Below are 24,708 nucleotides of genomic sequence, written 5' to 3' on the forward strand. Positions count from 1 at the left end.
TACATAAACCGAACCAAACAATAACAACAACTTAAAAAACCCCAGAACCTTGCAAATTGTTAACAGACTCGACTAGACTATCAACTAGAACAAGAACATCCCTTCCAACTCTGACGCTGTGACAGGAAATAGACGCTACACGTGCTTCCCCGCTCGTGCGCTCCCAGGCCCACATGCATGTGTGTGCCTGCATGTGTGTGCCTATGCAGGCCTCACTGGGGGAAGAAAGAAAAAGTTGAAAATGGTACAATAAAATCATTCAAGTAACTGACCATTTCCTGTATCATTCAAAATGATGTTTCCAGTGTTAAGAAATTACGGGTACCCTCCTCTACATTAAAAAAAAACACAAAAAAAAAACAAGGACACACACACCACAAAACATATCCAGAACAGTGCAAACGGTAGGACAGTTTTGTTGCTATCATTGGGAACATACAGCCGCATAGAAAACATTAAATACAAGCCGTGTGTTGTTTATCTGAGTAGTTGAAACGAACAGACTTTTGTCAGTTGCAGCCAGGCAGGGAGACCCCGGGGAAGGCTCCAGGTGGACTCTGTCCAGAAGAGATTCTCTCCGTCTGGAAGAGTCTGCCGCACGGCTGAAGGACAAACCCAGCCACCGCAAAGCCACCGCTAACTCCTCCATTGCTAGATTTAAAGCACACGTGCTGGTGCTGTTGAAAATTTAATTCAGGGCTTAAATTGGCAAGTCAACTTGGGGCACAGATCAAACCTTTATTGTGACAGGAAGGATCTGAGCATTAAGGCCAATAATACTACACACTGGACATGTCTCTGTGTTTTCGAGCCCTTCCAGTGCAAGCCCATGAAAAACAAAACAACCCAGCTTCAGTTCTAACACTAACGTTGCGGGCTCCGGAAGTAAGTAATTTGGTATGTCGTTGTTAGTTTTTGCTGAATTTAAACACAGTTCCACAAATCTTCAAGTACAGGAGAATTATTGCAGGAGATCACTTTGTAAATATATAAATGTCTAGCTACTATGCTGTACACCTGAAACTAATATAAAATAATATTGAATGTTAACTGTAATTGAAAAAAAAATTAAAAAACAAAATAACAACAAAAAGATCATTCAAGTACAGCTATGGAAAGCACCTCGCTCAACCCAGGACAGCTTCCTGCTGTTGAAACTAAACTTTTCTTGCATTTGTATTCTAAAACAAGTATGGTTTTGCTGAAATCTGATCTCTTTTGAAAACAGATACATAGTCCGCAATTTTCTAATTTTGCACTTGTTAGCGGAGTTTCAGAAGAGCGGAGAAGCACGTGGGGCGGCCGTGGCCTCAGTAAGCTCCAGTCTAGGCTATCAGACCATAAAGCAAATGTGGGGACGCCTTGCGTTTTCTCACTCGGAAGCAAGGGACTCTCCCAGGACAGAGGGTTTTAAATAGTAGTGGGGAAAACTGAGAGCAATTTAAAAATTTTTTTGTAAAAGATGTGTCTGAATTTGCTATTGATACCATAGTGATCATACCTGACTTCAGTAATAAAAATGAAGAAACACCATGCTGATATATTGTTATTTTTAGGTACTTTTTCTTGTATTAGTTTAGCCCATTCATGTGAGGACCTGGGCACTTTTAGACATGTGGCTTCTAGCCATATTATCCATTCAACAGCATATATAGCCTTCTTTAGTGGGTAATGATCTGATGTTTAATACCCCAGAGTCCCTTGAAATGATGATAATAAGCAAAAAATAATAATATATATATATATATATATATATTAACCAAGCTTTGTAGGGTTCAGTATAATTTACCTTCAAAGAATAGTATTATATAGATGGTTTATATCCTGAATGTTTGTCATAACTAAAAATATTTTCTGTATCTTAACATATAAAATGTGTATCAAGCCGAAACCGGTTTGGCTCAGTGGATAGAGCGTCGGCCTGCGGACTGAAAGGTCCCATGTTCGATTCCAGTCAAGGGCATGTACCTTGGTTGCGGGCACATCCCCAGTAGGGGTTGTGCAAGAGGCAGCTGATCGATGTTTCTCTATCATCGATGTTTCTAACTCTCTATCCCTCTCTCTTCCTCTCTGTGAAAAATCAATAAAATATATTTTTAAAAAAATAAAATAAAATGTGTATCAAATTCCAAAGTCACAACTTTCCCCTTCCAAATCTCCTATTATTTCCTGGCATTTGGTGCTATAGAGTAGAAGTCTGAAGCCAAAATGCTCTTTTGTTTTCTGATAGGCAACTTGTTACTTTCTGACTGACGAGTGCAAGAGTTTTCATTCCCCATCCTCGTTAGTTTAAAATGATTGCCATGAGGTGCTTACGTAGTGGTCTCGTTCACTTTTTCTTTTTCGGCCTGGAATGCAGTGAGTCCTTTCAATCCACACACACAACTTTCCATTCTGTTCAGGAGAGATTTTATTTTTATGGTTGGTGGTATTTCTTCTCAATATTGTCTTTCCCCCAGGAAAAGCAAGTATCAGTAATGTCAGCTCATGTTCTGTCTACTCAATCCGGTACCCTTCCCTGGTATTTTCGTCTCTCGTTGCTTTTGGAAGAACATTAGGAAGAAAATCTCAAGTGTGTCCTTCATAGTATCGAGTTTTGTGTGTGTGTGTTTTAAGCACCAGTATTATTTTATGCTTCCAATGTAGATTTTAATGTTTTTAGCTTCCTTAAAAGCCTTCTTTCTAATCCATTTTCTTTTTCATGTTATTTTATTGCTTTTGTCTCTGAACCCACTCCCATTTCAAGAGAACTATTGCTGCATTGGAGCAATTCTTCTGTTCTTTCAATTATGATAAAAAAGAAATCTAAAATGTTCGTTTCTTGCAGACCACTTTCATTTTCAAATGTTCTGAAAGCTGTTCATTTCCCTTCAGTCACATTTTTTAAAATACGCATTCTGCCTTTTTTCTCTATAGTCTTTAAACGTGGTCCTTTCTCCCCAGGCCGTGTTTCTTGGCTACGCTATCTGCCCACTTGAGTGTTTGTCAAACCCTGTTTTCTAATACAGAGGCTGATGGTAAGGTCGTGTGCAGATTCCCAAGTCCGGTTCCTCGTTCAGCACTTTACTATTCACGTGGCATCCTTTTCCTTCCGATTACCAGGCTTTCTGCCTCTCTGAACCAACATCATACCATGAAGAAATCACAGTATTTGCATGTTCTGCTACCTATTGTTTCTGCTCTCACCTACAGGGCGTTTATCTGAGAACGCACCATGCCTCTAACAGGTCCTCACTGCCTTCTGCTCCCGTTTCAGCCCCAAGATGTGGAGTCTTGGACTGAATGAAGAGGAGGTGGGGTGGGGAGGATAGAGAACCTTTTTGGTGGTGCTTCCAGATTCCAGACTTGAGATTTGGCCTCCTCCTGGGTCTTGATGCGTGGTTTTCTGGGAAGGTGGAAGCTCCCTGGGGGCTCTAATAGCCTGTCCTGCTGACAGATGCAGTTCCTTTCACTAGCTTTAAAAAATCCCAATCTTGGTGGTTCCCTCTATGGAGCATAGCTGTACCCCTACTCCCAGGTGCCTTTCTCCTAAGCAGCAAGGACCCTTCTTTTTCCTCTGTAACTTGTTTCCCGAGCCCACTTCTTCTACAGCTCACTTCTTCCTCTGTGACTTTCTAAAGAAACTTTCTCTTACAGTTTGAATTTTAAAAAAATCCAAATCTTCCCAGCTATGGTATAAAGGAAGAGAGTTCTGGATTAATTTTCTAGTTCTGATTCTACCACTTACCGTCTTGCTGACCTTGGATGGACCCTTCAATACCTCTGGGCTTTCATTTCTTTCCTGGTAAAATGAGGGAATTTGACTACACAATCCCAGAGTTACCTATATTCTATTGTTTGTTACGTCTCAGAACAGAAAATAAACATGTCTTGATAAAGGTAAAAATAAAAAGCCAAATGACTAAATATATATTTTGCTATGAGGGTGCCTTAATCTCAAAGATTATAAAAACCCTCTGACACCAATATTAAAAAGAAGAAACCTGAGCATATAACTGTGACATAGGTTAGGAAGTCCTTTACTTCTAAGCGGTGATACCAGTGTCAAAACAGGTGGTTTGTAAATTACTTGACTTTTGTTAGAATAAACTGGCATAACCACCTGCCCTTCTAGTAGATACTGGGTAAAAGAAGTATCTATTGGATAAAGACAAGGTTCTCAGTAGGCAGGCAATGTTATTCTCCTTTATAATGCTTTCCAGGAACTACTGAATTGTACCACGTGACCAATTGATTAGTAAGACGGTACCTAAAAGGTGTGACATGGTATGGCTTAAGATATAAAATATTTCTCAAACAAATACAAATTGTGTTTAATTGTTTAAAAGCTCTATGATAAATGGACTTCTGTGGGCCTGAAGAAGACGTTTTGTCCTGTGGATTGAGCACTGGATTTGGAGTCAGAAGACCTGGGTTCAAATTTAAGTTCTCCAGCTTATTAACCTATGAGGCTTTGGGAAATTTACTTAACTTCTCTGAGCCTTGGTTTCTCAATACGTAAAATGGGGATAATTAGACTTACCTTGCATAGCAGATGTGAGAATTAAATGAGAATGTGAGGCAGATGTAAGAGAGCATAGTGCTGGTCAAATCTGAACCTTCTAGAAACGCTTTTAAACAAATGGCAAATATTAACTGTAGTTAAATACAAAGGAATCCAATCAGTCCTACTGATCTTAAAATACTTAGGAGGCCATTCTCTTCTCAGTGGGGGAAAGGGATCCACCTAGTTGCTATTAATAGCTACACGCCGACACATAAATCAATGCAGTGACCCTTTTTTTGGTTTTAATCAATATACCCTGAAATTCTTAACTTCCATCTGAGCTGCATTTGATAAATAATAAAGTACTTCAATTGAGCATAAAAATCTGATTCTAATCAACAGCTAAACATGAGAAACTTCTCTGGATTTCTTGGACGGTAAGAACTAGAAGTTCTCAAAATCATCATAACAGGCAAACTTTGCCAGAAGGATGGGTAGCCTCCCTCAAAGGAATTTTGGGAAATCCTGTGATGTCAGAATATATAATTACAGAGCATATAATCTCCAGAGATAAATTAGCTTATCATCCCCAAACCTCCTCTTCCCTAAGAAAGGGAGCTTGGCCTCAAGTCACCACCAACCTCTCCCTCTGCTCCTGTTTTTGCTAAGGTGGTTATTCGATTTGGGAAAACACAACAAAGATTTTTACCTAAGACCACTGCCTAAACAAGTAAATGTTTCTCTTTTAAGATAGAGCATTAAAAACCCACCCCAAAAGCAAAAGCATTTAAAGACATATATGAATTTGAAACTTTTTTGTGTGTTTTGTTTCGTTAATCCTCACCCGAGGATATTTTTCCATTGATCTTTTTTAGAGAGTGGGAGACAAAGGGAAAGACAGAGAGAAACATCAATGTGAGAGAAACACATCGATAGGTTGCCTCCTGACCAGGGCCCGGGCTGAGGATGAATCTACAACCAAGATATGTACCCTTGACCAGAATTGAACCTGGGACCCTTCAGTCCACAGGACGACGCTCTATCCACTGAACCAAACCGGCTAGGGCTGCCTTTGAAACTTTTAATGTATTCTTCTGTTTAGGGCTGTATGGTAACAGCTTCTAAATATGTATGGGCCTTAACTTAGACTAAATGGCAGCTCGTGTGGAGAAAATGAGGAAATTCTTCTTGGAGGTCTTCATTTTTGCATTTATTGATACCTAAAGTTAACTGGTTACTAGCTCGAAACTGTTTAGCAACCCAGATTTCAATAAAAGCGCAGTGATGCATGCTGGGTAAGCATAATAAACATGGTTTACTTCATTTAAGTAGTAGCATGTGGTCAGTGTTAGCCTAAACTGAAAAATTATCAACATTCTGCTGCCTAAAGATAGCAAAATAATTTTAGAAGTTGTGAAACATGAAAATTCAAGAAAACTGTTATTCCTAAAGAAAACATTCCAGTCTAGTGAGAAGCACTCACTCAGAAGATTCACGCCATGACCTTGAGGAATTAGGAATTTTGCTTCCTAGTTTTGCCCCTTCCTACTGATATGTTTTGCAGAAGTGCAGGAGGGTAACATTATTCACTTTGGGGATGACCCGCTCCAATGAGCCCACTTTCTAGCGGAGGAGAGGGAGACCAGCCTTCGCCAGCTGAGTAGGGAAGGGGCTCCCAGTCTAGTCATCTTCCTACCACCAGAGGCTCCAGCTTCTCCGAGGGGATTATCTCGTCCAGATTCCCCCTAAGAACACGCTGAGAGAGTGGAATGGTGCTTGATGCTTTTAATAAGGCTGAATCAAAATCAAGGTGACAGTATCCCACATTTCTTAAACACCATTTAATCAGTCAGCGAGAGGAACACAGCCTACGAATTATCCAAGCCAGGCAGGAAAATGCCACATGACCAAGGAGACCCCTTCTTTGACAACTTTGGTTAACTTTGCAGACACACTAAACATGGAAAATCTGTCTTATAAAAAGCCTCTTAACATTTCTCCATTCTTCACTTAGTTTTGCTCGTTATCTGAGGTATCAGGGCGTGGCTGTGTTGGAGGTAGAATTGATGGGCATAAATGCGACCAGATTACAAGGTTTGGTTGCTTCTTCAAGTTCAACATTTTGAAGGAGAGAATCCCCACAACGGAAGAAATAAGCGGCGCAATGCAGGTCAGTTGAATAATAATAGTTATTACTATTATCAAAAGCTGTAACTAAAATAGCTAATATTTATTGCATGCTTACTATGTGCCTAGTGCTGTGCTAAACGCTTTCTATTTCATTGACTCATACCCTTCAAGCGGACGCCCTATTATCTCTGGCAGAACAAACTTCCCAGGGGAGACCTGATGGATTCTGGGAGGAGGTGCGGAGGAAGCAGGGCTCACTTTGGAGCAGATGCAGAGGTGCGGAGGGCGAGAGCTCACCCAAGGGACTCCGTAGGTCTCTTGTCACACCCACAGCACCACCATCCCTGACGCAGAGCCAGAGGCAACTCGTGTCTAGGTGAACTTGCAAATTCCTGATATTCATTCCCACTTTTGAGCAACAACAAACACACAAACAAAAACAAATAAAGGCAAGGGGGAGGGGGGAGAAACACTCTTAACTTCCCCCACTTCCTTCTCTTGGGATTCCCCTTGTTCCCGGCTCAGGGGAAGAGCAGAAAATCATGGCGTCCCCAGTGGGTATGGTGTAGAGCGGGCTGGAAAGAGAACCACTGCCTTAGAACTAGCTACTCTGCCCCCTTCAGGTCCTCTGAGGACGGGCGCAGTCCTATACTAGTAGATGGATAGGTGCTTTGCCATTTTAGAAGGTTTCCTAGACGTTACCACATGTAAATGTAAAGTGTGTGTGTGCATACAAACAGTCACATCTCCACACCGTTACAAAGCAGACAAAGTACCCGGTACAATAGGTGGCACAGAACAGCACTTGATAAATGTGTTTTCTTTCTCACTCCTGTTCCCCAAGGAGGCACGTCACATCACAAACGGCATTCAAGATGCTCAGGCAATTCTTTCATTCCATCAGCTATCGCTGACGATTCCACCTCCGGATTTTTTTTTGTTATAATCACTCCCTTCAGAACTCTGGGGATTTACACGACATCAAATGGGTAATAAGTAACAAATCTGAGGCAGAGATGGTTATTCAGCTGATGAAAAGCCACTGTCAACAGAAAGATTTCAACCTCTGGATCAGTTATTGCTACTTCTGGGAATGTAAAATCTGAAAAGATCCCAGTGATTCTAATGGCAATTTCTTCTTGAATCTATTTAAAATACAAAAGGAGATTTTACTTAATTAGGCTGCAGGCTCTGACCAATAATTCACATGGGTTCTATTTCTGTTTAAGTGCAGAACTGACAAGAAAAAAGAAATGGCCATCTGCTTTCCACAAACAAAATATCCTTTGGGTGCTTAGCAAACGAAAGGAAACTGTACCTAATGCTTTGTGTCTCTTTTTCATCAAAACCCTAAAATCACTATAGGAAACCATACTAGAACAGTATGCACTACCGCGTCATAACACTGAGTTTTAAATGTTACCTGCTATTCAGATACAGATGGAGACATACCAAAATGAAACTATATTCAGGAAAGAGCAACGAGTTAACAACATTACAAATGTGCAGGAACTAAAGAGGGAACACCGTTAACCGTTAAGGCAGCATTGGTTGAGTCTTCTCTGGGAAAGGAAGCATTACATATTTCAGAGACCAGTGAATGGTTTTTAAAAACAATTAATTAAAATAAATGCTAAAATAATATTTTGAAAAGAGGAAAAGGGCTGATTTTAGGACTCCTGCTATTCCAACTTATACTGGAATTTTAATTTTGAATTAGAAAGCATACACAAGGAACACAATGGTACAAAGCTGTAGCAGTCTTACCTCAGATACAAAATAAAGATCCCAGGAAATTACTATTATTAATTAGCACTCTTGGGGCTCCTTTTGTACTTCTCATTCGGAGTAGTTATTAGGAAATTCTGCTGATGTTTCCATCACAAGGGGTCAGGTTGGATTTTACCTGAGTGAAATGGTTTTAAACTAAAAACCTATCATCATGCTTGGATTTTTTACAACTAGGTCCTTACTGCTGCTGCGTTTGCTTACCTGGTCGGCTGCCTATAGCGCTATGTCCCCAACACTGGTGCCAACCTAAAATGATGATATCTACTGTGGCTGAAAAAGTCATACTTTGACCAAAATATATCAAAGCACTTTCATAAACACATTTCCCAATTTGTTCCCTTTGCAGCTCCTTTGGTTGGGTTTTCCTGGCTCGGCCTCAAAATTACCTTTAGTTCTTTTACAGATCCAGTGCTATGTGCTGACAGAACAACGGTACGACACAAAGAACAGGGGGGAAGAAAGGGGGAAAAAAACCTCTAAAAAATATTCAAATGAAAAGAGCTTTCACGTGGTGCTGAGAAAAAGGACATAGGCACTTCTGCTTCAGGAGGTTTTCACATTTTGATCACAGATCGCTTCCCCAAGCCACGTCTTTTACTGGCGATTCCCTCATGGTACACACCGTCTCGTGTACTGGAAACCTTGCTCCCACAAAGCAGCTTCTGGCACATTCATCTTTTCCCAGGAAACTGCCTTCGCCGATGCAGCGGGAAGCTCCTCCCGGTGCCGAGAGCAAGGCCGAGTGCGTCTCCAGCACCTTCCACCGAGCAAGGCTGCTTAATCGGCAGAACTCGGTTATCCATCAACACAATAGAAAGAGGAGTGTCAAGTGCAATTTTTCTTCCGGAAATAGTGAGTGTCTGCCTCTCTCTTTCTGGTTCTCTTTGTGAGTGTAATTCAACGAAGTGTATGTAGTCTTCAAAACATTCTAAAGCTACTAGGCTACTGGGATTTTGGGGGGGGGGGGGAAATCACTCAAGTTTTCTTCTTCTTCTTCTTCTTCTTTTTTTTTTTTTTTTTAAGAAAATCTGTGCTAAAAAGGCACTAGAAAAAATGAACTTCCTTGCTCCTGTGTATGTAGCAATTACACATTGTATTAGATTCCATAATTTAACAAAGGTGACACACATTTGGATGAAACATCCTAAGTATTCAGAATCATCTACTTTCAGTTAAAAAAATCCGAAGTCAAAGAAACAGCAGGTCACACTGACAGAGGCCAGTCCGGCCATGAGGTCACGGTCGTCCCCGGCTGCCTCATGGCAGTGGCCTGGGCCTGGGGCAGGCTCACTGGCAGCAGCTGTGGGAGCCCAGCCTCCTGGAGACCTGAGTAAATGAGACGAAGGTGAAGTTCTCACAGTTTTCCAGCTTGACCTTCTTGGCTAAGTTGGGGACAATTCCCCGAAGAGACCGAAGTCCCATCCTCTGCTCCTCATACCACACACTGCCCATGTCTACAGCCTCCTTCCTGGCGGTAAGGTAGAAAGGGGATTTGGCCTCCATCTGGGTGGGAGGCCGGTGGATGTACATGTACTTGTAGAGCAGGCAGTAAGGACACTGTTTGTGCCCTCTGGAATGCTCGTGGTAGATTTTCCCGTGACATATGCGAGTGGAAGCACTCCGACTCTCCCGCTTGACACTGTCCGTCCGGGCAAAATAGGGCTGGTTTTGTGGGTCTTTGAGCAGCTCGATGTCGCCGTACATCAGATCTGCATGCTCCTGCAGTGTCCGCATGTTCAGGTATTGGCTGTTGTACTTGACCACAGTGGACAGGAGAGTGATAGGGCTGTCATCCCCGAGGCACCCCGCCTGCCACATCTCCTCCTCGTCGGAAAGGGAGAAGTAGATGATATTGCGAGAACGGGCCCCTGACATCCCTGCCTTACTCAGGACCCACAGCTTCTCCTTGAGTTTCTTGGTGGAGGAGCTGAAGGTGCTGCTGGTGATGGAGAAGCCCACGCCTGCATTCTTCAGGATGCGGTCCAGGCCCCGGCGGATGGCATGGAGCGAGGTGGCCAGGAAGTCCGAGCCGTCGCTCTTCTTAACGGTGACATAAAAGTTCTCAAGCAGCTCGTTCAACTTCACTGCAGGGATCTCAAATAAGACAAATACCGAGGTTACACATTGGAAGACACCCACATAGCCAGATCCCTCCTTCCTGCTCCTAATCCTCATTAGGGGCGGTGTTGTAGACAAGACCTCTAAAGAGTTGATGCATGATATAGTGGAAAGAAAAGTGAACTTCAAGCTGAAAGTTCTAGGTTCCATACTTGGCCCCACTTTACCTCTTTAAACCTCAGTGTTCCAAGCTGTAAAATGGGACATGATAATCAACACCTCCTCAAAGAATTACTACAATGCTTAAAGTAGTGGACTTGAAAGGGTTTATAAATAGTAATGAACACACACACACAATATCATTACTATTGGCCTTTATAACTTTCACTCTTCCTCTCTGGAAAGCCCTTTCTTCTCTAGCAAATCCTTTTCTTCCCTCCCCTTCAATAAAATTCAACCATGCAGGGTGGGTGGGTGGGAAGAGATCAACCAAAGAACTTGTATGCATATATGCTTAACCCATGGACACAGACAATAGAGGGATGGTGGCCCGGGGTGGGGGCAGACTACAAGGAGTCAATGGGAGAAAAAGAGGACATATGTAATTAATAGATGCATTGGAGATTTAATAATTCATTTTTACAATCAAAGTAACATGTTAATATTGTTTAAAAAAATGCAACCATCCTCTCTAAAGAATTCCTGAACTAAACTTATCAAACTCTGAATCATTCCAACATTAATTTCCTTGATATCTGCACATAATATGTGGTACTGCTGGCCCTCAACATGGTGCTGTAGGGAGAAACAACTGATATGACCCGTTGGCATAGCAGGTTAATAATCTTTGAATTGTCACTTGAATTTATCAGGATAGGTTTAGAAGTGTCTCTGGATCAATGATGCATAGGGTTTAGATATCAATATTTGTTCCACAGATAAGAAAAATGTATTTGGTTTACATCTGATGACTTCAGGTATTGGCAAGAGACCAACTCTCATTATCAGCAGAAAAAAAAAAAAAACACCCAAGGGAAGGTTTCTGATTGGCCCATTCTTGATCAAAACAACTGACCAAAAAATGGGCCAATGTACTAACATGATGGTTTCTGCAATAACCATGGGAATTATAGGAGAGAAATGGCTCCTAAATAAGAAGTTTGAGCAGAAAATCTTATTTATTACCTTAGCGTTTAAAAACAAAACAAATTCTGATAGCTTCCTGTTGCCCTTAGGATAAATTCCAAACTGTTTACCTTGTCTGCAAGTCTTCACAATCTGGCTCCACTCTGTGGTAGATTCTTTGTAAAAATAGCCACAATAATTCCTTCCCTCTCTATTCCTATACCCCTTGGGAACATGACTTTGCTGTTCCTCCCATCAAGAGGTAGAATCTATTTTCCCACCCTGGGAACCTGGGCTGGCTGTGACTTATTCTGATCAATAAAATGTAACATGTGACAATGTGTGAATTTTAAGCCGAGGCCTCAAGAGATTCCGCTTTCATCTGCTTTTGTCTTACAGGTTCTTACAAGGTCTGCTTTCATCATCTTAGTACGATGTTGCCTTGTGAGAAAGCCCCGTTAGACCATGAGAACATGTGAAGTAGAGACAAGCTGTCTGTCTTCTAATATCAGATGACTGCACCCACATATGTACCCCAACTGAACCCAGTAGAAGAACCACCCAGCTGAGCACAACCTGTAGAATCATGAGCAAGTAAAATGAATGTTGTGTTATACCACTAAGTTTTGGGGTGGTTTGTTATGCAGCGATAGGTAACTGGTACACACCGTATTTCTCTAGCCTCCTCATCTGTTCTCTTTGTGCTCTATTTCTAGCCTCCCTGAACTTTGTGTCATTGATAGAAACCACAACGCACTTTCCTGCATCTATTTCTTTGCACATGCTACCTCCTCCGCCTAGAATGCATTTTCTACTAACTTTCTCTATTTGGGAAAATTTCAATGCATTATTTCAGATCTAGCTCAAATTCTGCTGTCTAGATAGAGGCTTCTCCAGCTTCCCTAAGCAAAGTTACTCTCTCACCTGGGATCCCATGGCAGTTAAATTTTATTATGGCTCTCTCCATGTCGCACCAACTTTTATCTGTTTATATGTCTATGTCTCAAAGTGGACTGAAAGTCCACTGCATCTTATACATGACTGGGTCTTCATTACATACTGGAAGGCCTGAACCATATCACTGATGCCCAATGAACTGATAAACATGGGTTAAAAATCAATGAATTAACCTTGGAGTCAGGAGAGTCAAGGTGACTTACAATGCAGAACATTTTTCTGACTTACACAGAATACCACAAGTTTCTTTCTTTTTTTTATTCTTTATTGATTACATGTGTGTCCTTATCCCACACTGCCCCCCCACTCATGCCCTCACCTCTCTAGTGTCTGTGTCCATTGGTTATGCTTATATGCATGCATACAAGTCCTTTGAATACCACGTTTCAAAGTAAAATCACAGAAAAATCAATTCTTGAAGAAATGTCAAATCACAAAATTTATATTGTTTGCACACAAGAAACCATTCATTCTGGCCTGTGTTGGCTGCCTCCTTAGTTTTCTTGGACTGAGTTTTGGTTGGGGATTATTCCACCAGATTACCAAGGTCTTCAATTTGTTATAAAGACATTGCAAGAAGTTATTTTCCTTTATTAGCCACTGTGGATAGATTTACCATCTCAAAAATTCACCCTGGATTTATAAATTTGGCTCCCTTGATGTAAAAATGAAAAACAAAAAGAGCTCAGTCATGGGGCTTATGACTTCAGATGGGAAAGAACAAAATAAGAAGAAAAAAAAAACAACTGACATGTTAGGCAAATTCCAAAATTCTGTAACTACACAGCAAACCTTGAAACCTGACAGAGTTATAAGACAAGTAAAAAGCAAGAGTTACTTTTAGGAGAATGCCTCAAACTTCCCTTTGTGATAATCTTGTCTAGGGGGATGAAGTGGAGAAATGCCTATGAACTAAATCACTCTAATGGTAAACAAAATGACTTTGCTTTTGCAGTTACCAAATTTTACTTTATTCAGAAAGGTAAGTGCTGAGCTTCAAGGTGCTCTATTTTCTGAGTGAGTTTAAGGAATATAGAAATCAATGACATGGCAACCTTGAGGGAGATGGATCAGTGAGGATTGGGTCATACCTGTATTAAAAAAATACTAAATTAAATACTCACAGTAGATCAAAGAATGATCATAGAATGAGAATGACAGTGTATACTCTACTTATATAGATGATATGTTGAAGTCTCATTAGATTCCTTGCTTGCTTTCTTTCTTTTTAAAAAAAAAATGTATTTTATTGATTTTTTACAGAGAGGAAGGGAGAGGGAGAGAGAGTCAGAAACATTGATGAAAGAGAAACATCAATCAGCTGCCTCCTGCACACCCCCCACTGAGGATGTGCCCACAACCAAAGGTACATGCCCTTGACTGGAACTGAACCTGGGACCCTTGTGTCCGCAGGCCAACGCTCTATCCACTGAGCCAAACCGGTTAGGGCTTGCTTGCTTTCTTAAACAAACAAATTTGAGGCTCACCAGCTGCCAAATCATGATCAAGAGGTGTTACCTACTTTGTCTGCTGCCAGTTACATCTATCTTTAAGACACATCTAGACTAAAAATATCTTGCATTGAGACCAAGAAAGTGAGGTTAAAGAATATGAGCCAGGATGCCTCAGTTCTTTCTTTTAACTAAATACTGGATAAATTCTCTAAGATATTGACCTCTTTCTTAAGCATTTATTATTAAAAATATTTCAGTGACCCATGTGAGTAGATTACAGAGGATTGAAATACATCTTCTTCTCCACCCGTATTCTTCTAGACAACACAGGGGAAACGAAGAAACACTAGTACCTAGAGAAGTGGTGGCAGGTGCACTCTACTGAACATTTTCATCACCTGGGATGCATATGTTATCTAAGCCATGGAGGGTATGGAGAAATGAAACTCTTTTCATGGATTCCTGCATGGGAATAGAAAGTTTCCCAGTAATAGACAACTGTCTTCATAGTCACCTCACTGACCTCTGGTCTAGAAAAGGTTAAGGTTAGTGAGGATGAAGAACCGGTAATGGGGGTCTCTGAGAACAGGTGAATGTTACATTTTATTTATTTATTTAATTGTCATAATACACGTGTGTGTGTGTATGTTTTCAATCTTAAACATTTAAAAATGTAAAATTCAGTGGCATTAAATACACTGACAATGTTGTATAACCGTCACCACTATTCATTTCCAGACCTTTTATTTAATTATTACAAATAGAAACTGTACTCATTAAACAATAACCCCACTTCTCCTCCTCCCTCCAGCCCCTGGTAATCTCCATTCTACTTTCTGTCTCTATGAACTTACCTATTCCAGGTGCCTTACATAAATAAAATCATACATATTTGTCCTTTTGTGTCTGACTTATTTCACTTGGCATAACATTGTCAAGGTTCATCCACATTGTAGCATGTATTAGTACTTCACTTCTTTTTACTGCTAAATAAAATTCCATTGTATGGATATGCCACATTTTGTTCATTCATCTGACTTTTGGGTTGTTTCTACATTTTGGCTATTGTAAATAATGCTATAATGAATATTTGTGTACACGTTTTTGTATAATATATGTTTTTCATATTTTGGGTATTTGCCTAGGAGTGGAATTGCTGGGTGACAGAGTAACTATATATTTAACTTTTGGGGAACTTTGAGACTGTTTCCAAAGAGGCTGCATTATTTTACATTCCCACCAGAAGTGTATGAGGATTCAGTTTCTCTACATCCTCATCAACACATGTTAGCATCTGTTGCGTCTTTTTAAAATTCCAGTCCTTCCTTTCTACTGGATGTGAAGTGGAATCTCATGTGCTTTTGACTTGCATTTATTTCCCTGATGTCTAATGAAGCTGAGCATCTTTTCATGTGCTTACGGGCCATTTGCTTATCTTCTTTATAATAACTGTTCAATGCTCTTGTCTGCTAATTCTAAAATCCATGTCTGTATTTTGGTTGTTTCCGGCAGGAGGATAAATCTGGCTCTCCAAATTGGCTAGAAGTGGAAGACTGAACTGATTTTTCTCCTGGGTATGGGTCACATGTTCCCACTTCTTCCTATGAGTGGTAATATTTGATTGGATGCTAGAAATTGTTGAATTCTGGGTTTGCCATACTTTTCAATGGATGTTGGGACTTCTTTCTAGTATCCTCATGTCCTTGGCCTCCCCGAACCCTGATTCCTGTCTCCCCTCAACTCAATAAGATTTATTCCCAGGCTCTGCTTGGGTTCCCCTCCCTTCATTGCAGCTCAGAAACTGCCTCCAGCAGAACGCCTGAGACCTGGTAGCACTCATCTCATTTGTTACCTTTCTCTTAGGGATCAAGTCCTGGGCTACCTGTCATGTCTGAAAACGGCTGTTTCATGCACTGTGCCCAGTTTTCTAATTGTTACAGCAGGAAGATAAATCTAGATCTTTTCATTCCCTTCTGACCGCAAGTGGAAATTTCAATTTATTTTCAAATCTGCTCATTTTGATTAGTTTGTTATTGCTTGTACATTTTTATACAATATTTTTGATCCACAGTTGGGAATCCACACATGCAGATTTCAACTCTGCAGGGGTCGGCACCCCTAACCCCGATGTTGTTCAAGGGTCAACTGTAATTCTCTTCATTTCTATAAACATATCATACATTCTTAGCCTATCATCTAAAATCCTACAGGTCTAAATCTGTTGTTTTCCTTGAGTGGCTTGTGATTTTTTTTTTTAAATGAGCACATATTTAGTTGGTTTTAATCTGCAAAAAAACCTGAGCATCTACTCTGAAGGAACATTTCCCTTCAAAGATTATTACCCTATAATTCTGTGAGGAGCCAGGGTCTGCTACTCACCTAGAACTTCTCAAGCCCTTTTCAGGGTCCTCTCTTCAATCAAGGATTCTTCAGTTCACCTACCTCTCTCTTCTCTTCCTTAATAATGTTGTCAACGTATGTCCTCAGGTGGAGCCCTGCCTTTCAGGATGTGCTTACTGCTCACTGCTCCACTCTCAGCTGTCCTTTTTGTTGGCCCTGTGATGGTGCCCTGTTTCTCTGCAGGTACAGCAGGAAGGCCCCTGCTGTGTCTAATGCACCAGGCTGTCATAAGCAGAAACCTGGATTTCCTATTCATCTCTTCTTGGTGCCCTACATCAGCCGTTGCCAACCTTTCAGACCTCAAGGACCACCATCACCCAAACTTGGGGATGTCACTTGCCCTTCAATTATAACCTCTATTTGCAAGACCTTTAGATCTATCCTTCTAGATTTAGCATTTCCCCCTGTTGGAAATCCCAGATTCCCAACTGTTTATTGGACATGTCCATCTGGACATCTGTCTAATGTACACTCAACAGACCCAAATAAAAATACAACATCTTTGTCTTCTGTCTCTACCTATCCAAGGATTTTTCCTTCCATTCACAAACCCCAAACATTTCAAGTTGAAGGAGATTTTCAGAACTCATTTTACCATTGGGGAAAAGAAAATAAGGCCCAAATATATTAACTACATTTTTGTTCATCACTTCCAATTAATTTCTCTAAAATAGCACTTTCATTATGTTTCTTCCCATTCAAAAACCTTCAATGGTTTCCCTTTTGCCTAAACCTTGACACTTAAGACTCTTATGGTGAGAGAATTCTTCCTATTACAATAGTCCCTTCCCTGCAATAATCCTTCAAATAAAATCTCTCCTTTCAAACAAAAGCAAAACAAAACTTCAATGATTTCCCAATGGTCACAAGATTGTAGCTAGAGTTATCAAAATCTAGTTTTATAGACCATTATTTCCATGTATGAAGCCTCTGGTATAGGCAAGTGAGTCTAACCCTCCAAATCTTACTCAGAAGACATCTGTCTTTATCCAATTCTATTGAAATTCTATCTCTCTACCATTAATACAGCTTAACTATCAATGCTTTTGCTAGTGTCACCATGTGGAAATGAATTTATCTAACTGATTTTGGGGGGGGGGCATTTCTGATCTATAAATTCATAGAACACTTATTAAATTCTGCTTTGTACTTTAGACATTTTTCATTCTGTTTTATGTTCTTTCAAAGTTTCTCCAGGCAGAAAGCAGCTGTTCTGTGTTCCCCACCATGCTCAGCATAGTGCCTGGCACGTGGGGGCTCAGGGACGTTGGCTGAGAGAAGTAAACTCAAGAGTTCCTTACCTTGGTGATGTCCGTGTGATCTTTGAGCCCATTGGTCATGCACCAGTAGCGCCACACATTCAGGGCATACCGCGTGGCTTTGGTAGTATTTGGGCTTACTGCACTGGTACACAGATCATTCAAGTCATCATTAATATTAAATACAGGAAATTTGTTGAGCTTAGTAGAATAGGCTAGAAACAGAAAAAATAAAAGGTATTAAAATAATTTGCCATTCCCCTTCTTTAGAAAATTATATCTCGGGATCATGCTAAATAACAGAAAACTCCTAAGAGATAACACTTTCAAAATCTGAAATTTCTATCAAGTACACATATATTAGGATAAATATAATAGAGAACAATATTTCTAGCATGAAATCAATGCAGCAACCTTGCATTTAATCCCGTCAATTTTGTCATATACACTAATTGATGCACTAATGCAGGCATTCCAATAAAAAAAGGGGGGGGGGGAATGAATGCAGAGAAACAAAGAATGTTCTATCTAAAATTTTCACTGGAAAAACAACAGCAAAAAGAAGCCAAGTTCCTCTCTCCTTGCCCTCAGCATATGAAGAGCTGTTATTTCCCTGTGATATAGTCTCAAATGTCTTATGTGCCATCCTGGGCAGCCTTGAATTAAATGGTGTTAGCATATTTCTTTAATTCTTCTCACAAATTAATAGAGAGAGAGATATCTGAACCCTGACTCCACAACTCATCAGCTAGCTTAGAATCAGAATTCAAGGGCAAGGGAGAGAAATATTAGGGGAAGGTAGAGGGATACTCCGGAGAAGCTCACATCGTTTCAGAAAAAGGGAGCAGATCTTAAATTGCAATCGCCAAACTGCTTCAGATGAAAACTGGTTTTCTTCCAGGTATCCACCTAAGTATTGGTTGCCAAAGAGACAAGTCCATAACCATTAGTGGGCCCTTCCTCATACTCTGTGATCTACTAAAACCAGGATTAAACTGTTCAAATTGTGATCTTTGGCTAAAAACAAACAAGCAAACAAAGTAGACCACCTCAAAGTACAAACAATGCTAACTAGTACTTCATATCTAATGGTTCTGACTTTCTCTAGAATCCTACCTAATAATCCTACCTAATAATAGACAAATATGCAAATTGACCGCACCTTAGCTACGCCCAAGCCACGCCCACCAGTAAGCCACGACCACCAACCAATCAGGACGAGTATGCAAATTACTCCAACAAAGATGGTGGCTAATTTGCATATCAAGACAGCGTAGAAAGAAGCCAAGAGCTGCAGAAGGGAGCAAAGCTGCGGAGAAGCAAGCAAGCCAGGGGGAGGAGAAGGGAGGAGCGGAGGTGGGGCCGGGGGAGAAGGGAAAAGCAGGCGGGCTGGCGGAGAAGGGAGGAGTGGAGGCGGGGTCAGGGGAGAAGGAAGAAGAGCGGGCGGGCTGGCGGAGAAGGGAGAAAAGCAGGGGGGCTGGCGGAGAAGGCGGGGCGGGGGACAAGGGAGGAGAGTAGGCAGGGCGGGGTAGAGTGCAGCAGGAAACCCTATTGCAGGATTTTTCCTGCAACGGGAACGCTAGTGTTTATATATTCAAACAAGGAACTAAAGGCTCAGAAATAGCAAAATGAAAAGTTAACTCAATTAGCAAGGTGATCTGCAAATTGCCTTACTTTGCCTAACTTGCCTCAACTTTCACGGCTCCCACTGAGGAACGCCTGACCACCAGCCTCCTGCTGTCCCAGCATCTGCCTACACCCAGAACACTCACACCACACCTTCCCCACACTTAGCCTGAGACATCTCCCATGGTCTTTGTACCAATCAAAAGTGTCTTTTTTTCATTTCCAATTCAAGCTCACTTCTACGTAATCCTTCCCCACACTACTGAACTTCCTTATTCTCTCCTTCAGTATGTCTCACATTTGCTTTATTCCAGTGCTAGAAAAGCTATCTGTAGCAACTGAGTCATGTAGGTATATTTCTCTCGTCATCCACATAAACCGAGATAACGTGTATTTTCTGGGACTCACTTGATATTAATGAAAGGATTCTAGTACAAAATGTATTATTGTTATATCTAGCACTAACTCAATGTTTATTATATGCCAAGAGTTACGTAAATTATCTGTAAGCTCTAAGCAACCCTAATGCTGTACCTATGTTACAAATAAGGAAACGAAACCTCATACACTTAATAGTTTCATACATCGCCGAAACCGGTTTGGCTCAGTGGGTAGAGCGTCGGTCTGTGGACTGAAGGGTCCCAGGTTCGATTCCGGTCAAGGGCATGTACATTGGTTGCGGGCACATCCCCGGTGGGGGGTGTGCAGGAGGCAGCTGGTCGATGTATCTCTCTCATCGATGTCTCTAGCTCTCTATCCCTCTCCCTTCCTCTCTGTAAAAATCAATAAAATATATTTAAAAAAAAATAGTTTCATACATCACTCATACAATATTTACTGATACTCTCTCTGGGCCAGGCCCTGTGCTGTCCCAAGTCATGGGGTTAGCAAGTGAGAGTCAGGGTTTGGACCTGGGTCCCGCTGACTCTATGCTCTGGAATCAGATACTCCAGGGATAAAGTTCTCAGTGAAGAATGCAATCTAAATATTAGCCGTGTATACAAAGTATATGCTGCCCCTCCCCCCCAAATTTACTCAGATTAACCTTCAGCAAGGAAAACCAAGTCTGATTTATTTGGACAAACACTATGTAGATTGTTTTAATACAACAAAAAAATGGCATTCTTTGCAACACAGCCCAGTCCCCATCACTTCATTACAGCATAAGTATAGAAGAGACACTGCAAGATAAAATAATAAATTTAATTATTGTTACATGAGGACGTGATCTTAAATAATTTCATCTTAATCACAGGACAGACTGTACACTGAAAATGGAAACCTCTGTTCCTATGAAGTTTGGCCAATTGGCCCAATAATATTCTGTATTGGGAAAGGATCCAATTCAGCATCGTACATTGTGTTTAGTTACGTCCTGTTTCTCGGTCTTTCACTGGTTTTCCTCACCTGCTTGTGCTCTGACACCTGATGAGATCTGCCTCTCACATGCACGCAGATGTCCTTATCCGCTCAACATATGGCACCCTGCACTGGGCCAGGCTCCAAACACGGACACCTTTCTCCACTCACCGTCTGAGTGGGAAGCCCTTGTACAGGAAGCCTGGGTCACACTTCTTGAAGTGACGCCTCACACCAGGCCATGCCCATGCGTGGAAGCCCTCCTCGCTTCAGTAAGGCTCTGACTTTCCCCACAGGGTTTCTCCCCAATTCTCCCGCTGCTGTATGGGCGCCCTCCTCACCCTGCTCAGGCTGCCACACCACATACCTGGCTTCCTCTCTGTGGGATGCTTTTCTCTCCCAATTCTAGCTGTTACCACTTGCCAGATCGCCCTCCCTCTGAAATACAGTTCTTGCTTCCTGCACCTGCTCAGCTTCCCACACCCCTCACTGCGCCATTCTCCTATGCAGATGCCTTCCCTACCCTTTTCAGGCTTCACGCCTCACTGTAGGCCATCATAGCTCCTTCAATGCACACATACTCCAGGACAAATGTGTACTTTGTTCTCCCCACTAAGAGCTTTGAAACTGAATAGTTCATGAAAATAAAGGGGAAGAAGTTGTCTGTAGAATGCACTAAGAAAACTTTCCCAAAAGCCTTAAAAATGTATATACAAACCCAACAAATGAGGAGTTATACCATGTACCTGGGTGGGAAGGCTTATTATTATAAAGTGTTTACATTTTTCAAGTAATCTTCTATGCAATGTAATTATAATTAAAATCCTCCTTTTTGTTGCTACTTGTTGATTCTAAAGTTTATCTAGAAGCATAAATGCACAAGAAAATGGAGGCAATTTTGAAAAGAATAACTGGGAAGCCGGGGAGAGATCAATGGGGGGAAAAGGAGACATATGTAATACTTTAAACAATAAAAAATTTAAATTTTAAAAAAGAATCTCAATAAATGTTTGTTAAATGAATAAAATAAAAAAAATAAATGCAAGTCTATTCTAAGGTCAAAAAAAAAAAAAGGAGGCAAGAGCAAACAATGGGAGTCAAGACAGTCTCTTCAACAAATGGTGCTGGGAAAATTGGTCAGATACATGCAAAAAAATGAAACTAGACCATCAACTTACACCATACACAAAAATAAACTCAAAATGGATAAAGGACTTAAATGTAAGATGGGAAAACACAAAAATCTTTACTTCATAGGCAGCAAAATGGCAGACATACATCATAGCAATATCTTTACCGATACAGCTTGTAGGGCTATGGATACTAAAGAGAAAATACACAAATGGGACTACATCAAAATAAAAAGCTTACGCACAGCAAAAGAAACCATCAACAAAACAACAAGAAAGCCCAATGCATGAGAGAACATATTTGCCAGTACTATCTCAGATAAGGATTTAATCTCCAAAATTTACAGAGAACTCGTACAACTTAACAAAAGGAAGATAAACAATCCAATAAAAAAAAAATAGCTCCTTTCCAAAGAGGACATACCAAAGGCCAAGAGACATATGAAAACACGATCAAAAGTCACTAATCAAAATGCAAATCAAAACAACGAGGTACCATCTCACACCTGTCAGAATGGCTATCATCAACAAACAAGTGCTGGAGAGGATGTGGAGGAAAAGGAACCTTTGTGCACTGCTGGTAGGAATGCAGACTGGTGCAGCCACTGTGTAAAACAGTATGGAGATTTCTCAAAAAACTAAAAATGGAACTCCCATTCGATCCTGTAATCCCACTTCTGGGAATATATCCAAAGAAACCAGAAACTCCAATCAGAAAGGACACATGAACCCCTATGTTCATAGCAGCACAATTTACAATAGCTAAGATTTGGAAACAACCTAAGTGCCCATCAGCAGATGAGTGGATTAAAAACTGTGGTACATCTACACAATGGAATACTACGCTGCTATAAAAAAGAAGGAACTTTTACCATTTGCAACAGCATGGATGGACCTGGAGAGCATTATGCTAAGCGAAATAAGCCAGTTGGAGAAAGAAAAATATCACATGATCTCACTAATATGTGGGATATAGTGAACAACATAAACCAATGAACAAAAATAGATCCAGAGACTAAGAAACACTGATCAGACTGTCCAACCTCAGAGAGAAGGTGGGGGTGGGGAGTGGGGGAGAAGTTAAGAGAGCAACCAAAGGACTTGTATGCATGCATATTAGCATAACCAATGGACATGGACACTGGGGTGGTGGGGGAACTTGCACTAGTATAGAAAAAAATTTGGAAGGATACACATCACATTGGTTAACCTCTGTGGGACTTCTAAGTTTTACAATATGAATATATATATTACTTTTTGCAAGTTATAAACATCACTAGGACTTTGGAAATATATACATAGGAAAAATAAAATGTTCTTTATAATGAAATAAATAAAATGTTCTTTTTAATAAAAGAGGAATTCCTCTCTTAGAAATTTATCCTAAAGGCATAATCAGAAATATGTATAAAAAAGTATGCTCCCTGGTGTTCTTTAGGCATATTTAATAAAAGTGAAAACTGGAAGCAAATTCAATCCAGCAAAAGCATTCTAAAATAGATTTTGGTACTACTATGCAATGGAAAACTATGTAGCTATATAATAATCACATTTTCAAAGGCTAAAGATCTCTCACAATGGTACAAAACAGTAACTACAGTTTGACTACAATTTTAATTCTCACCCAAGGATATGTTTTTCATTGATTCTAGAGAGAGAGGAAGGGAGAGGGAGAGAGAAACATTGATGTGGGAGAAACATTGATCAGATGCCTCCTGTACACACCCCAACCAGGGATAGAACCCTCAGCCTGGATATGTGCCCTGACAGAACCAGCAACCCTTCGGTAATCAATTGAGCCACACCAGCCAGGGCAACCACAATGTTTTAAAGTATAATTGACCCTTGAACAACATGAGTTTGAACTGGGTGGATCCATGAATAAATGGATTATTTTCAATAAATACATACAGTGTGGTAAATGCACTTTCTCTTCTTTATAATTTCCTAAGTAACAGTTTCTTTACTGTAGCTTACTTTCTTGTAAGAACACAGTATATAATACATACAAAATACGTGTTAATAGACTGTTTATGTTATCAGTAGATTAATAGTAGGGTAGTAGTGGTTAAATTTTGAGGGGCATCAAAAGCTATATTTGGATTTGCAACTGCATGGAGGGTCAGCACTTCTAACCCCTCATTGTTCAAAGGTCAAGTGGCATTCATGCTTTAAAAATTCTGAAATAAAACACCAGTGTTAAATTGTTATTTATGGGTAGTAAGATTCCTGTGACTTTAATTTCCTATTTTATTATATTTATTAGTATTTGCTGAATTATTCACAATATTTACTTATTGCCTTAACATTTTAAAAACATTATAAATTTTAATTAAAAACCCACAATAGTTTGGTCTTAAAATATTTGCCACGAAATTCAATGATATAACCAACATTTTCAGATTACATATTTTAACCAACATTAAGTATGCTCCATATATTAGCCATTTTAGTCACTTGAAATCTTAGAAAAGATTATTCTGAATAATTAAATTTAAAATAAATAAATAAAACTTCAAAATAGAAAACATTTCCTGACTTGTAGGTTAAATATTACTCAACTTGAATTCTAATATTCTTCCCCTATCAGGGAAATAAAATTTGTCACATTTTAAATATATTACTTGTTTCTTAAAGTACTAAGAAAACATTAAAAATTAAATTACAACTATACATTTTTTTATTCTTTTATTGTCTAAAGTTTTACATATGTCTCCTTTTTCCCCAATTGACCCCCCTCCCCCAGCCATTCCCACCCCGGGCAAGCCCCCACCGCCCCAGTGTCTGTGTCCATTGGTTATGCTAATATGCATGCATACAAGCCCTTTGGTTGCTCTCTAACCGTACCCTCCTCCCCCCGACATTTGTCTCTGGATCTATTCTTGTCCATCAAATTATGTTGATCATTATATCCAACATATGAGATCATGTGA

General features: G+C 40.3%; 1 protein-coding gene across 2 annotated transcripts in view; it reads right to left on the minus strand.

Moving 5' to 3' along the window:
• Positions 1–2,115: 2,115 nt before the first annotated feature.
• KIAA1958 overlaps positions 2,116–24,708 on the minus strand; it is a 100,400-nt gene continuing 77,807 nt past the window's right edge. For both annotated transcript variants that reach the window (XM_079789800.1, XM_079789801.1), the window contains 2 exons: positions 17,703–17,875; positions 2,116–10,501 (listed from right to left, as the gene is read on the minus strand). In XM_079789800.1, coding sequence (XP_079645926.1) covers positions 9,695–10,501; positions 17,703–17,875 — 980 coding nt within the window. In that variant the 3' untranslated portion in view covers positions 2,116–9,694. The remainder of the gene's footprint in view (positions 10,502–17,702; positions 17,876–24,708) is intronic.

The sequence above is a fragment of the Cnephaeus nilssonii genome, assembly GCF_951640355.1.
Source record: "Cnephaeus nilssonii genome assembly, chromosome: 14".
NCBI lineage: Eukaryota > Metazoa > Chordata > Mammalia > Chiroptera > Vespertilionidae > Cnephaeus > Cnephaeus nilssonii.